Here is a 13406-nt window from a genome sequence, read left to right on the forward strand (position 1 = left end):
TGGGGTTGGAAAGAGACTCCTGGCACTGTGTTGGGAGAACACAAATGGCATGTCCTGCAAAGATCAGTGGACCGGTTGGGCTGCGGATGAAAAGACATGTCATGAATATGTTCATGGACTTTTTCTGGAGGAGATGAAAGAGGATCTGGTGTTTATTAGTGTTTTGTTCCAGTTTGCACACAGCAGATCAGACCTCTGTAGAGAGGAACCCATTTCCGCTTGGCTGAAGCCTCCCTCTGTGGATCTCGTCTGCTATAATTTTGGAAAGATTGAAGATCAGCGTCCAGGAATGTGACTGCACCAGGCCTTGATTGCTATACAGGCCGAAATGAAACCGATACAGCCCAGAATGTTAATGACTCTCTTTAGATTGGGAGTCAAGTCAAATTTATTTGTATAGCTTTTTACAACTGTTGTCGTCACAAAGCAGCTTTACATAATTAGTAATTAGTAAAGTCAGAGACAAAAAAGAAATAACGTAAGAAGACATGAAGAATCAAAGACCCCCAGTGAGCCCCAACGACGACAGTGGCAAGGAGAACCTCCCTCAGAGCTGGAGGAAGAAACCTTGGGAGGAACCAAGACTCACAAGGAGGACCCGACCCGTCCTCCTCTGATCAGAACTATTGATAAATTATTGATTATAAAAGTTACCAAACCAGATACAGCAGATAGTTAATAGTGGTGATATTAATAGTGGCAGATAGTTAAGAGTGCATTTAGGTTTGAACATGGTCATTAAACAGGTAGCAGTGGTAGGAGGGTGTGCCGATGGTCTGGTATGGGTGGTGGTGGATTGGGGGCCTGATGGTCGGACTGGTAGGTGGCAGCTGGTCTGACGCCGATTGCTACAGAGCTGCTAAGTAGTTGTTGTAGTGTTGCTAGGTGGTTGTTGTTACGGAGTTGTTTTGTGGTTGCTAGGTTGTTTATATAGTGTTGCTAGGTGTTGCTCAGGAGCTGCTGAGTAGTTGTTGTAGTGTTGCTAGGTGGTGGTTGTTGGGTTGTTTTGTGGTTGCTAGGTTGTTTATATAGTGTTGCTAATTGGTTGCTTGGGGGTTGCTACAGTTTGCTAGGTGGTTGATATGTTATCCCAGATGGTTGCTTTGATGTTGCTAAGTGTTTGCTATGTAGTTGTTGTAGTGTTGCTAGGTGGTAGCTACAAAGTGGCAAATTAGTTGTTATAGTCTTGCTAGGTTGTTATTGAGTTGTTTTGTGGTTGCTAGGTCATCTACATTTAGAGCGTTGCTAAGTGGTTGAGCTGAATCTAGTCAAGCTAGACACCCCTAATCCCCTTCTGAACTCCGTCACTGAAGGGGAGTCTCACTTTTGCTCCCTCGTCCCATTCCACCTTATTGGCTTCTCCCCTCACTTATCACCATAATATTAATCCCCTCGCATGCATCTGCTTCTTCTCTGCTATTACGACCATCACTGTTAATAGCTGTAGCACGCCAGACGCATCCTTCCTGTCCGTCTCAGCAGGCCGACTCTGGTCAGTGTTCAAGGAAACTTCTCTCAGAGGCTTTTTCAGCATCTCTCTGTTAACTCTGTTGGCGTGTGAGAGGTGATTTCGTACCTTCTGCTTCTCAGAATTTGAAACTGGGGTGGGTCGTTTGGTAAAATTCAAAGCAAGCCCAAGAGTTCAGGATCAGAATTCCTTCCAGACCACTCCAAACCATCTTGCTGATGTTGAATCAGTACCAGCAGGAGAGCTGCAGCCAAAGGAAGGCCCCTCTGGGCACCCCTTGAAAAGACCGAAGTTGATCCTTTAGGTCCAGTAATGTCACTATTAGCATTATGCAAATGAGAGATGACTGCTGACTGCTTCCCACTAATGTTCATTCATTATTAGCCATGTTAGCTTAGCTTTAGAAAGGGTTTTTCTGGCGAATTACTAAAAATTACTACATTTTATCTTAAAAATAGGTAGAAATAATCCAGCAGGATTCGCTCTATTCGTCTACATGTGATAAGGTTGTGTAAATTGTGTCAATTTTATGTCACTGACCTGCCCTAACCTCGATCCCTCTCAATCCTCGCTTGCAGGACGCCACTGTGAGACCGAAATAAACGAGTGCGAGTCCAGGCCCTGCCAGCACGGGGGTTCGTGTGATGACTTTGACGGATACTACACGTGCTCTTGTCCCACAGGTACGACCAGCCCCTTTCCCTCTACGGCGCCATGAAAGTGGCCTTCCACCCACCACGCCGGCACCAGCCCCTGTGACTGACAGCTGCGTAAATCGCCCGCACCGCGCCGCCTGCCAGAGCTCATTAGCACCACCGAATTGTCAATATTGTGTTATGAAATCCTCTTCCCTTTTTGTGCTGCTGCACTCCCTCCCCCCACCCCCTCCACACTGCAGTCGTCCCCGGCCCCGCAGCTTCGTTTGCATGCAGGAAGGCAAAGCCCAAGGCCCACCCGAGAGATCAGCGGCAGCGCTGGCAGGGTTACAAACGCGCTTCTCTGCCAGCTGCTCCCAACCGCCCAACGAGCAGAGCGCTCCCAAGCCCCAGCTGCCTCCTCCCCTAGGCTACCCGTGTGCTTCAGACAGAGAAGCATGAGAGAATCATCAGAGAATCATGAGAAAAATAATGAGAAAGACATGAGTGAATCGTGAGCGAATCACAAACGAATCATGAGAAAAACATGTGTGAATCAGGAGTGTATCATGAGAGAATCCTGAGCGAATCACGAGAGAATCACAAACGAACCATGAGAGAATCATCAGTGATTCATCACAGAATTTTGAGAGAATCATGAGAAAAATAATGAGAAAGACATGAGTGAATCATGAGCGAATCACAAGAGAATCACAAACGAATCCTGAGAAAAATTATAAGAAAGACATTAGTGAATCATGAGAGAATCACAAGAGAATCACAAACGAATCATGAGAAAAATTTTAAAAATAATGAGAAAGACATAAGGGTATCAGGAGAGAATCCTGAGTGAATCACAAGAGAATCACAAATGAATCATAAGAAAAACATGAGTGAATCATGAGCGTTTCAAGAGAGAATCCTGAGTGAATCACAAGAGAATCACAAACGAATCATGAAAAAAAATAGAGTGAATCATGATTGAATCATGAGTGTCTCGCAAACAGATCATGAGTGGATCATGAGAGAATCATGAGTGAACCATGAGAAAAAAATGAGCCATAACATTAAAACCAACAGCCTCATATTGTGCAGGTCCACCTCAAGCCACCAAAACAGCTCTGACCCGTCAAGACGGAGTCCATAAGACCTCTGAAGGTGTCCTGGGTATCTGGCACCAAGACTAACATTTGGCAGCAGATCCTTTATGTCCTGCAAGTTGTGAGGTGGGAGGGGCCTCTGTGAGCATCAGTGAGCCTTGGGCACCCATGACCATGTTTGTTGTCCTTCTTTGGAGCACTTTTGGTAGGCACTGTCCACTGCATACAAGGCCTTCCTGATTGATGCCACTGGAACCAGACCATCAATGCTATTTACTTCACCTGGCAGTGGTTTGTTGGTAATGTTATGGCTGATTGGTTTTATTTATTTATTGATTAGTGGATCAATAAAATATAAAATATTATCTTACACATTTTATATGACTTAAGACTTAATGATGATTCCTGTTTGATGATTCAAACCCCCCCCCCCTCCTTCACTTGGGCTCTACCTTCGTACAGTCCTTCCCTATGAATGTTCCTGCAGCTTCACCAAAGCTTAGAAGCGATGGCAGGTGAGAATAACAGAAGTGCTAATCATTGAAACAACACAACTTCTTAACAATGGCTGTTCTCCTCAAAGCCGCTGCTTTATCATCGGATTTTCTGCTATTCCATACATTTTCTCTGTACCATCCGCCGCCGTTCAGCGGCTTCCTTGCGTAGCAGCTGTGCTATCTCCAGTCACCCTCTCTCTGCTTCGCTGATAAGAAAATTCCTTTTTGAAACTCGGATTTGTTTCTTTTTTGCTTCGTGTGCCAGTCGGCCTTAAGTAAGTAAGTAAGCCTGGACCCTGTACGGAACGCCTTTCAACTATTTCTAGCGAGTCCATCTGTCGACTGCAGTTTCTTCTCAGGGTGATTGTCAGCTTGTACCAGGTTGACAGCCGCCGAGCTCTGTCAGCGCCGCTACGTTTCGTCATTATCAATTTCCTAATGCACGCTTTCTGCTGCTTCTCGGCTGAGCCGAGTTCACGCCGAGTTCATTTTCTCACCTGCTGAACCAGTATTGCTTTCCAGCCGCAATTCCTGACTGCAGTGCATCGATAGCAACACACTGATAGAACGCTTACAGGAATTAAACATGGCTGCTAACGAGAGATCCAGAGAGCGTCCTGCCCTAGCTGCCTGCTTATTTCCCTCCCCACCCCCATCCCCCCTCTTATTGCTACTGTTTTCATTGCCTTGCAGGATTCGTTGGGCCGAACTGCGAGGTGGACGTGAACGCATGCACCTTATTGAACATTACCTGCCCTGCTGGGATGGTGTGTGTGGATGCACCTGTAGACCTGCGCTATGTGTGTCGTAGGCCATGCCCCCCCTCCGTACAGGTGGGTCAACAGGACTTCAACAGCTGTCTCGGCCCCCAGCTGAACCGGTGCTGATTTTCCCCAAAGAACATCTCCATGTGGAGCCAGTGTGGTTAGTCCATGTATGGACCCATATGGCCTAGATGGGACCCATGTGAGATTAGGGTGGGCTGTAATGGTTTGGGAAGCCCAACCAGTGCCCAAAAACAGCACATACAAACCAACTCAGAGCCCAAGCCCATCTGGGAACCCCCCTGGAACCCACCTAGCCCACAATCCACCCAAGTGAGCCCCACATGAGCTTGTTTTCAGGGTTTTCTAGGTTTTCTAGGTTTTCTGTTTAGTCGCATTGATTAAAAACTAAAACTAGTGGCTACTTGGCCAGCTAACACATACACATCATGTAACTCTTCACCCCAAAATTCAGCACCTAATCAAGCCTGCTGCATTTCGGAGACAAGCTCTGTGGGCTGATATGTTTCAAATGCAACTGAGCAAAGGTATATTTGGAGAAATCGGACCTGGTAAGAACAGATGGTGCAGACCATGCTAGCTGAGGCAAGGAAGGAGAACTCGAGAAATTTGGGCTGGAGTTCTGGGGGGCTTTGAGCTGATGGGACCTGAAGCCAGACCCCCCCCCCCTTCTCTTGCCAGAATAGAGGTTAAGTATAATTGGATCATCAGGAGGAGAGGAACATTTACATTTAAGGCATTTAGCAGACGCTCTTCTCCAGAGCGACTTACAAAAGTGCTTTGCTATTTACCCAAGAAAAACCTCAGCTAGTTAGAATAGACTAAAAATATAAGGTAAAGATACCTCTAAGCTTTAGACATTACTAAACACAAGTCAGTAAGGTGACCATAGTACTCTGAAGACCCACCTCTTCAGAGAATACTTGGACGAATAGCAGTCTGCGTTTGAAGACAGCGAGCGACTCGGCCGTTCGGACACCCAGGAACGGGTTTATAGTGCGTAGTACTGGAGGGGAGGAGTATGGGCGTGGACCTTCTCCCAAACTTTTAAGTTATTACATAACTCCATTTAAACCCGGGGTGGATCAGTTGATGTTTGAGCTTGTTTTGCAGCCAGTGGCGTGAGGTACCTTTCACAGCAAGCAGCTCTGGTCGTCATGGGCACATTTTCGAGTCTATTTCTGCCACTAGCTGCGAGTGGCATTATCCTGACAGCAGAAATGTTACGATCGTGTTCCGCTTTGTTAACATGTGGCGTTTCTTTTTGCATTAACTTAACCTCTTAACAGTCTGATAACTGCTGTTAATAGTTTATGTTCAGTGATGCACCGTGTGCAGCTAGCCTGAGGCTAACATATGGGCATTTTCCTTTGCTTTTAATTAATTAATTGTTTTTTACACTGTAAATGAAGTATTCAACAGTATTACGCATGTATTAACCACCCTCTTCAGGTTTCTGGTGGTGATGCGGCTTATCAGGGCGGTCTCATACTGTTCCCAAATACTGTAGTGGTGGAATTCTACCCTTCAGTCCTACTGAGAGGTGGACAGCAGAGCGTGTTGATGTATTGACATCACCTCTGCGGTAATTGCCCTTTAAAGCGGTCTCACCCGTTACCATTAATCAGCTTCAGTGTTTCATATGCAAATGTGAACCATTAAACCGATTGTCTTAAAGATGCCCTTCCACACTCCTCTGCCTAAAGTGCCTTCAACTACTTTAAGTAACCACTGGTTGCAATCAGATCCTCACAGCAAGCTCCGAAATCTAGGGAAAAAACCTTCTTTGCTGGACAGTAGAGACAGTTGCTCCAACAAAAGCAGGATCAACTCTTTTTAGTAACCTTGATTTGGGACCAAACGGTAAATGAGCAGGTGTTCCAATACTTTTGTCCATGTAGTGTAGCTGTGAAGATGTGATCGCATTCAGAGACAGGAATGTTAGTGAGGTCAGGATGTTGGATGATGATCACCACCCCACCTCATCATCCCCAACTCGTCCCAAAAGTTTTGAACGGAGCTCCACCTTCCATCATTTCAGAGAGGACAGCCTCTCCACTGCTCCACAGCTCAATGCTGGGGGCTTTATACCCCTCTGGCCCACACCTGGTGTTAGGCAAGCCATGTTTAGGCATGTTTATCTGCTCCAGAGAGTCCTATTCTACAGGGACTAGACAACCAGCAATGTGCGCAACTTAGCAAAGTAGCTGAATGCATTCTTTCGAAGGGGTGTCCACAAACTTTTGGACAGTGCATGTTCCAAAATCTCATAGAAAGCTTTCTTCCCTTTACAGTAGAGACAGTTACGCCAACAAAAGCAGGATAAACTCCTTTAATGCCCTTCAGAAGAAACACTGAATGAGCAGGTGTCCCAATACTTTTGTATGATGAACATTTAGCGTGTTCATGTGTTCTTGTCATAGTAAAGCACATATTGCTTCCTGAAGATGTTCGCCCCATCAATAATCCCCTTGCTTGGGTTGCGCTTTTCCTGCTGAGTAACATCACCCCCCTGAAGAGTGACTTTGAAGAGTGTGAAATCAGTCGAGGGAGTTTTAATCATGTCAATAACCTCTGCCAATAACAATAACCATTAAAAAACATCAGCTTCCCATGAATATTCAGCATGTTTTTAATGAAAACGGCATGTCAAATCTGCATACATGTGCATATTTAAATGAGGTTTATGAGGATGTGATAATTGGTAATCGAATATTAATAGTTCTCTATCATTTCGACAGCCTTGCGCCAACGGGGGACGCTGTTTCCTCAGCAGAGGCACCAGCTACAGCTGTGTTTGTGCACCTGGGTGGACAGGCCCGAACTGCTTGGTCAATATCAACGAGTGTGTGCAGCACTTGTGTCTGAACGGCGCCACCTGCATAGATGAGCTTGCCGGGTACAGGTGAGTGTGTTAAAAATATATATACCAGTGTTATTTTTGGAGCACAAAGCCACCTGCAAAGGTCCAATTGATCTAAGGACATGAATACATGGTCCATAAATAAATGCTGTGACTCAGCTAGCGGGCGGCACCGTCCCACAGGTCATGTCACGGCCATATAAAGCCATACAGTCCTAATGTCCAAAATGTACAATTCCATTTGATATATGTACACTATGTCTAAAGTTTGTGGACACCCCTTCTAATGAATGCACACACAGCTTGCCTAGTCCATGTAGAGAGTATTGCCAATAGAATAGGACTCTCTAGAGCTGATGAACATCATGAACCTATTGGCACCATGCTGCTTAATGTCAGGCGTGGGGTATAAAGCCCCCCAGCATTGAGCAGTGGAAGAGCTGTGTTGGGATACAGTTGGATGGTGATCATCAACATCCTGACCTAACGTGACCCTTAAGGGCCTTGCTCAAGTGCCCAACAGTGGTGGCTTGGCGGACCCGGGTATCAAACCTACAACCCTTATATGTAATATTTATTTATTTATTTATTTATTTAAGCTTAAAAAAGAGCCTGTTTTGATTGAATCAATCAGGGTTGTAATGTCATAACCACAACATTTGAGTTACACGTGGCCTTGCCTGGCCGGCCTATTCTTGTCATAGTCATAAGCAGTGTCGTTACTGCAGACCGTCCGCAGCACTTGGAGATCCTGGAGTTGAGAATGTGGTTCGGGGGAAGGATTCAACATTGTACTGTTCCTGCCTGAGGCAAGTGCGTCATCTCGGCTTTCCACGAGTTTCAGACGTCCAGCAGAAGAAGCAGCCAGGGTTCATGTTTGCCAGCATTCCTGAGGAACATTTCCAGATGGAACAGTTTGTTCTGTGGGCCTACATTTCAGCCGGAGGCAGTACACAAGGCAGGCTGTCTCGGAACAGAGCTTGTTTACATTTATCAGTATTAAAGCTGCAATATGAAGCACATTATTAAAACAGCAGCTTCAGGATCATGCTGGTGCTCCACTGACAGTAACTGGGAGAGCCCAGTGCTTCTGGATTTCTCAGCTTGTGCACACATGGCATGAGGGGAGGGGGGGAGGGTGCTCAAAGCTGATTTTGTTTTTACAGCAGTGGAGTGAAAGGGAATTATGCTCCTCAACATTAGGGGGAGCCAAGGAGCAAGCGGTGTACAGTTCTCACATAGTGCTGCTTTAAAGCCACTGGCCTTGTAAAACATTAGCTTATCAAACATCATTAAACACCCCTGGAACAACAGTCTGCCCGGCTAATAGTTATATTGTGTTTATTATGGGCAATTTGGCCCTTTTTTATGCAAACACAGCAGCCGTCACCCCAAGTTGAGCCGTGTGCCAAGTTCAGATAATGGCGGTTGGCTCGCCTCCATAATAAACACAAAGCAAAGTGCACTCCTCTATCTGATGCTGCTGGTCACTTCTCGAAAGGCCTCTCAAAGCCTCTTATATCTGTTTATGTACCCACAGTTGTCAGTGTGACCATGGATACACGGGGGTCCACTGCGAGCTCCACATTGACCACTGCCTTGGCCATCGGTGCTCAGAGCACGGCGTCTGCCTGGACCAGCGGCACAACTACACTTGTCGATGTACGCCAGGATACGAGGGGGCGCTCTGTGAAGTGGAGACGGACGAGTGCAGGAGTTCTCCGTGTGCCAACGGCGCCACCTGCGTGGACTCTGTCGGCAGTTACTGGTGCCTCTGCGCCTCTGGTTTTGAAGGTGAGCTTTGCACTTGTGGGAGTGGCTTCACTGTGGTGCTGAGGTCATACATGATGGACAGCAGCTTAGCTTCAAGTGCATTTTCTGAAGAAAGCTGTTGCTAGGGTGTTGCTATGTGGTCACTGGGGTAAAACTAATGTGTATTGCTAAGGGGTTGCTATGGTTTTGCTAGGTGCTTTTTTGGTGTATATGTGGTATATGGTTGCTAGATGAGTGCTACAGTGTTGCTTGGTAGTTATGTTTTTTTAGGAGCTTGCTACAGTGTTGGTTAGTGGTTGCTAGGTGGTTGCTATGGTATTTCAGGTGGTTTCTAGGGTGTTTTTCAAAATGGTTGCTAGATTAGTGCTATATTGTTGCTTGGTAATTGTTATGGTATTTCAGGGGGTTGCTACAGTGTTGCTTAGTGGTTGCTAGGTTGTTTGCTAGGCAGTTGCTATTGTATTCCCTGTGGTTCCTAGGGTGTTTCAAAATGGTTGTTAGATTAGTGCTACAGTGTTGCTTGGTAGTTGTTCTGGTATTTCAGGGGGTTGCTACGGTGTTGCTTAGGGGTTGCTAGGTGGTTGCTATTGTATTCCAGGTGGTTCCTAGGGTGTTTCAAAATGGTTGTTAGATGAGTGCTATAGTGTTGCTTGGTAGTCGTTATGGTATTTCAGGTGGTTGCTACAGTGTTGCTTAGTGGTTGCTAGGTTGTTTGCTAGGCAGTTGCTATGGTATTCCAGGTGGTTCCTAGGATGTTGGTATGTGGTTACTTACTCTGTTTTTGCTGCAGTTTCCCAGGCATTTGCTATCGCAGGTGGCTCAGGTGGTTTCTGAGTGTTGCTAAAGGGTTGCTATGGCGTTGCTAGGTGCTTGCGAGGTGATATGGAGCTTGGCATGGTATGCCAGTTGGATGTTCTGGTGTTGCTTAGTGGTTGCTAGATTGATTGCACAGATGATTTCAAAGGTATTGCTTAGTGGTTGAGTGCTTGCCATTCGCTGTGATATCATAGGTGGTTGCTAAGGTGTCTCAGGATAGTTTCTAGGATGTTGCTAAGCCGTTTCCTTGGTACCCCATGTGGTTGGTTGAGCGTTACTACTGTAACTGTTTAATCAGGGCTGCAGAAGGGTGCATAAACCTTTATCCGCCCCATTCATTCCTATGGGAATACAATTCAATGCACGAACCGTGAACCACACAGTCTGGAGCTGGAATGGTGTCGATGTCTCTAGACCGGAGCCGGAGTCTGATTTATATGACTGAAGAGAAATAAATATCATATAAATCTAGTATCAATATAGTTCTATAATCAGGCCTAGCATTTTTGACTGATGTACGTTGTGACCCTGAGAGAGCATGCTTTTTTTTTTTTGAAGGATTTCTAATTGGGTAAAAGGTATGGAAAGCATGACTTTGGAAAATATGTTGAACCGATCTGGAAAGCCTAAGCGACACCAAACACTCCTAATGAATGACACCACTACTAGGAAGTACCACAGAGGCGTTTCTGAGAAGGTCAGGGAAAGGTGACTGAATCAGTGTATCCATTAACTGCTGTTCTGTGCAAATTCCTCGTGCTGTACGCGGCGTACACAATGAATGGATTTGCTCTCGGTAGAGCAGTTTTGACAGCCCCCTGTCAGCTGTACACTGCTGTATCACTAACAGTTCAGTGACACCGGGTGCAGCGGGCAGTGGCCCATTTAATGAGGGCTGAAGTCGCTGCTGTATCCCAGATGTCGCACTACTGCACTACATAGTATGCAAACAATAGTGCACCACTATTAGGAGCACACTGCCTGCTGTAGTATGGGAAGTGTACAGGTGTTTGGCTCCTTTGCCACCACGTATTTGACAGATCTGTTTCCATCGTTAAAGGTTTTACGAAATTCGTGTGCAATATTTTAAAATTCACATTAAATTCATGGCTGAAAAACCTTAGAATATAATATAGGTAATCAGCCATAACATTAAAACCACTCACAGATGGAGTGAATTGCTTAGTGGTTGTTAATTGCTTGTTAGGTGGTTGCTGTGGTATCCCGGATGGTTGCTATGACGTCACCAAATGGCTGCTAGGTGGTTGCTGTGGTGTTGCTAGGTGGTTGCAAGCAAATTGCTATCTGAATTACTATAAAAAGCCAAGTTACGAAGGCTAGACGACTGCGTCGGAATATCTCCAAGTGGTCAGCACCTACCAACCTCCACAGATTGAGTAAATTGCTAAAGGGGTTGTTAATTGCTTGTTAGGTGGTTGCTGTGGTGTTGCTTAGTGGTTGCTAGGTGGTTGCTAGCCAATTGCTATCTGAATTACTATAAAAAGCCAAATTATGAAGACTAGATGACGGAGTCGGTATATCCCCAAGTGGTCAGCACCTACCAACCTCTACAGATTGAGTGAATTGCTTAGTGGTTGTTAATTGCTTGTTAGGTGGTTGTTGGGGTATCCCGGATGGTTGCTATGACCTCACCAAATTACTGCTAGGTGGTTGCTGTGGTGTTGTTAAGTGGTTGCAAGCAAATTGCTATCTGAATTATTATAAAAAATAACAATTTACGAAGGCTAGACGACTGGGTCGAAACATCTCCAAGTGGTCAGCACCTACCAACCTCTACAGATTTAGTGAATTGCTTAGTGGTTGTTAATTGCTTGTTAGGTGGTTGCTGTGGTATCCCGGATGGTTGCTATGACATCACTAAATGGCTGCTAGGTGGTTGCTGTGGTGTTGCTTAGTGGTTGCTAGGTGGTTGCTAGCCAATTGCTATCTGAATTACTATAAAAAGGCAAATTACGAAGACTAGATGGGTCGGAACATCTCCAAGTGGTCAGCAAGGAAGGTCAACCGGTGAACCAGTGACAGGGTCATGGGTACCCAGGGCTCAATGATGCTCATGAAGGTCCCACCACACAACTTACAGGACTTAGAGGATCTGTTGCTAATGTTAGTCTTGGTGCCAGACACCACAGGACACCTTCAGAGGTTCTAGTGGGGTCCTTGCTTTTAACTTCTCTATATTAGAGAAGTGGTTTTAATGTTCTGGCTGATGGAGGGTGCAGACAGGTGAACCAGTTCAGTATTAGTATGTGGAGCAGTAAGTGTGTGGTAGTCCCATCTTCTGTGACTTAGCTCGCTTCAGGTTGAACCGGATTAGAGAGGAATCATAATTACGGTGGTGACACATTATAAGAACCGTAATTATGACAGCAATGAACTAATGAAGATAATTATGACAGCAATAAGCTAATAAACCCAATATTGTTTTTCAACAAATACAGTGGGAAATGAAAGCATCGTGATTAGGTTTGTTTAAAGGGAATTTGCAAATGTGCTGTTTATTTGTGCTTCATTAATAGACGAGGCCTTCAGTTCTGCATTTGGAGCCAGACGGAACAAATGTACGTTTGCGTCCTTCAGGGAGAGCGACACGGGACCGATACAGGCGCTAATGCAGAGATAACTGCTGTCTCTCTTAGTTAGCTCCTTCCTCTTCTATTTCTAGGCTAGATACAGTGAGAGGAACACCTAATAGGCCCCTTGAAACATCCTAGCTGTGGAGTGTCATGGCCACCATGCTGCCTCCTGGAGATCCTTCCTTCAAAGGTTGGGTCCAGTCCTAATTGGCCACGCCTGCTCAAGCTAACCATGGTTTTTCGGAGCACTTTTAGCGTCCGATGAGGTGCTTCTGGACAGCATCGGAAGGTTTAGACAGTCAGTTTCATAAGTACTTGGACAGTACTTTATAATTGTGCCTTCGTACACCAATCAGAAATAAATCAATCAAGATTAGACAAAAGTATTGGGACACCTGCTTATTTATTGTTTATTCTAAAATCAAGGGTGTAAAAAACACTGTCCAGTGTAGAAGCCTCTCTGCTAGCTTTTGAATGAACATTGCTGTGAGGATTTGATTGCATTCAGCGACATTAGAGCATTAGTAAGATCAGGATATTGTTGCATGATGATGATGATGACCTCCCCACCTCATCCTCCTATTCCAGAAAGCACAGTTCTTCCACTGCTCCACGGTTCAATGCTGGGGGGCTTTATACCCCTCTACTAGCCCACACCTGGCATTAGGCAGCATGGTCCTGTTCTATTAGCAGTGCTTCCCGTCTGGGACTAGACAAACTGTGTGGTGCATTTGCACAGCAACTTAAGGAAGCTGAATGCATTTATTAGAAACAGTGTCAAACATGGTGGAGGCACTGTTATTGCATGGGCCAAGAAATGAACACATGGACAGTGAGGAGAGGAATATCCACGGTTAGAACATCCATTGCTAGAC

General features: G+C 45.5%; 1 protein-coding gene across 1 annotated transcript in view; it reads left to right on the plus strand.

The window, feature by feature from the left end:
* Positions 1-13406, plus strand: part of eys (eyes shut homolog) — a 334776-nt gene that overhangs the window by 43877 nt on the left and 277493 nt on the right. Inside the window, exons 7-10 of the mRNA XM_072669909.1 lie at positions 2047-2151; positions 4394-4533; positions 7227-7390; positions 8889-9142. Coding sequence (XP_072526010.1) covers positions 2047-2151; positions 4394-4533; positions 7227-7390; positions 8889-9142 — 663 coding nt within the window. The remainder of the gene's footprint in view (positions 1-2046; positions 2152-4393; positions 4534-7226; positions 7391-8888; positions 9143-13406) is intronic.

The sequence above is a fragment of the Salminus brasiliensis genome, chromosome 24 (genome assembly GCF_030463535.1).
Source record: "Salminus brasiliensis chromosome 24, fSalBra1.hap2, whole genome shotgun sequence".
Taxonomy (NCBI): domain Eukaryota; kingdom Metazoa; phylum Chordata; class Actinopteri; order Characiformes; family Bryconidae; genus Salminus; species Salminus brasiliensis.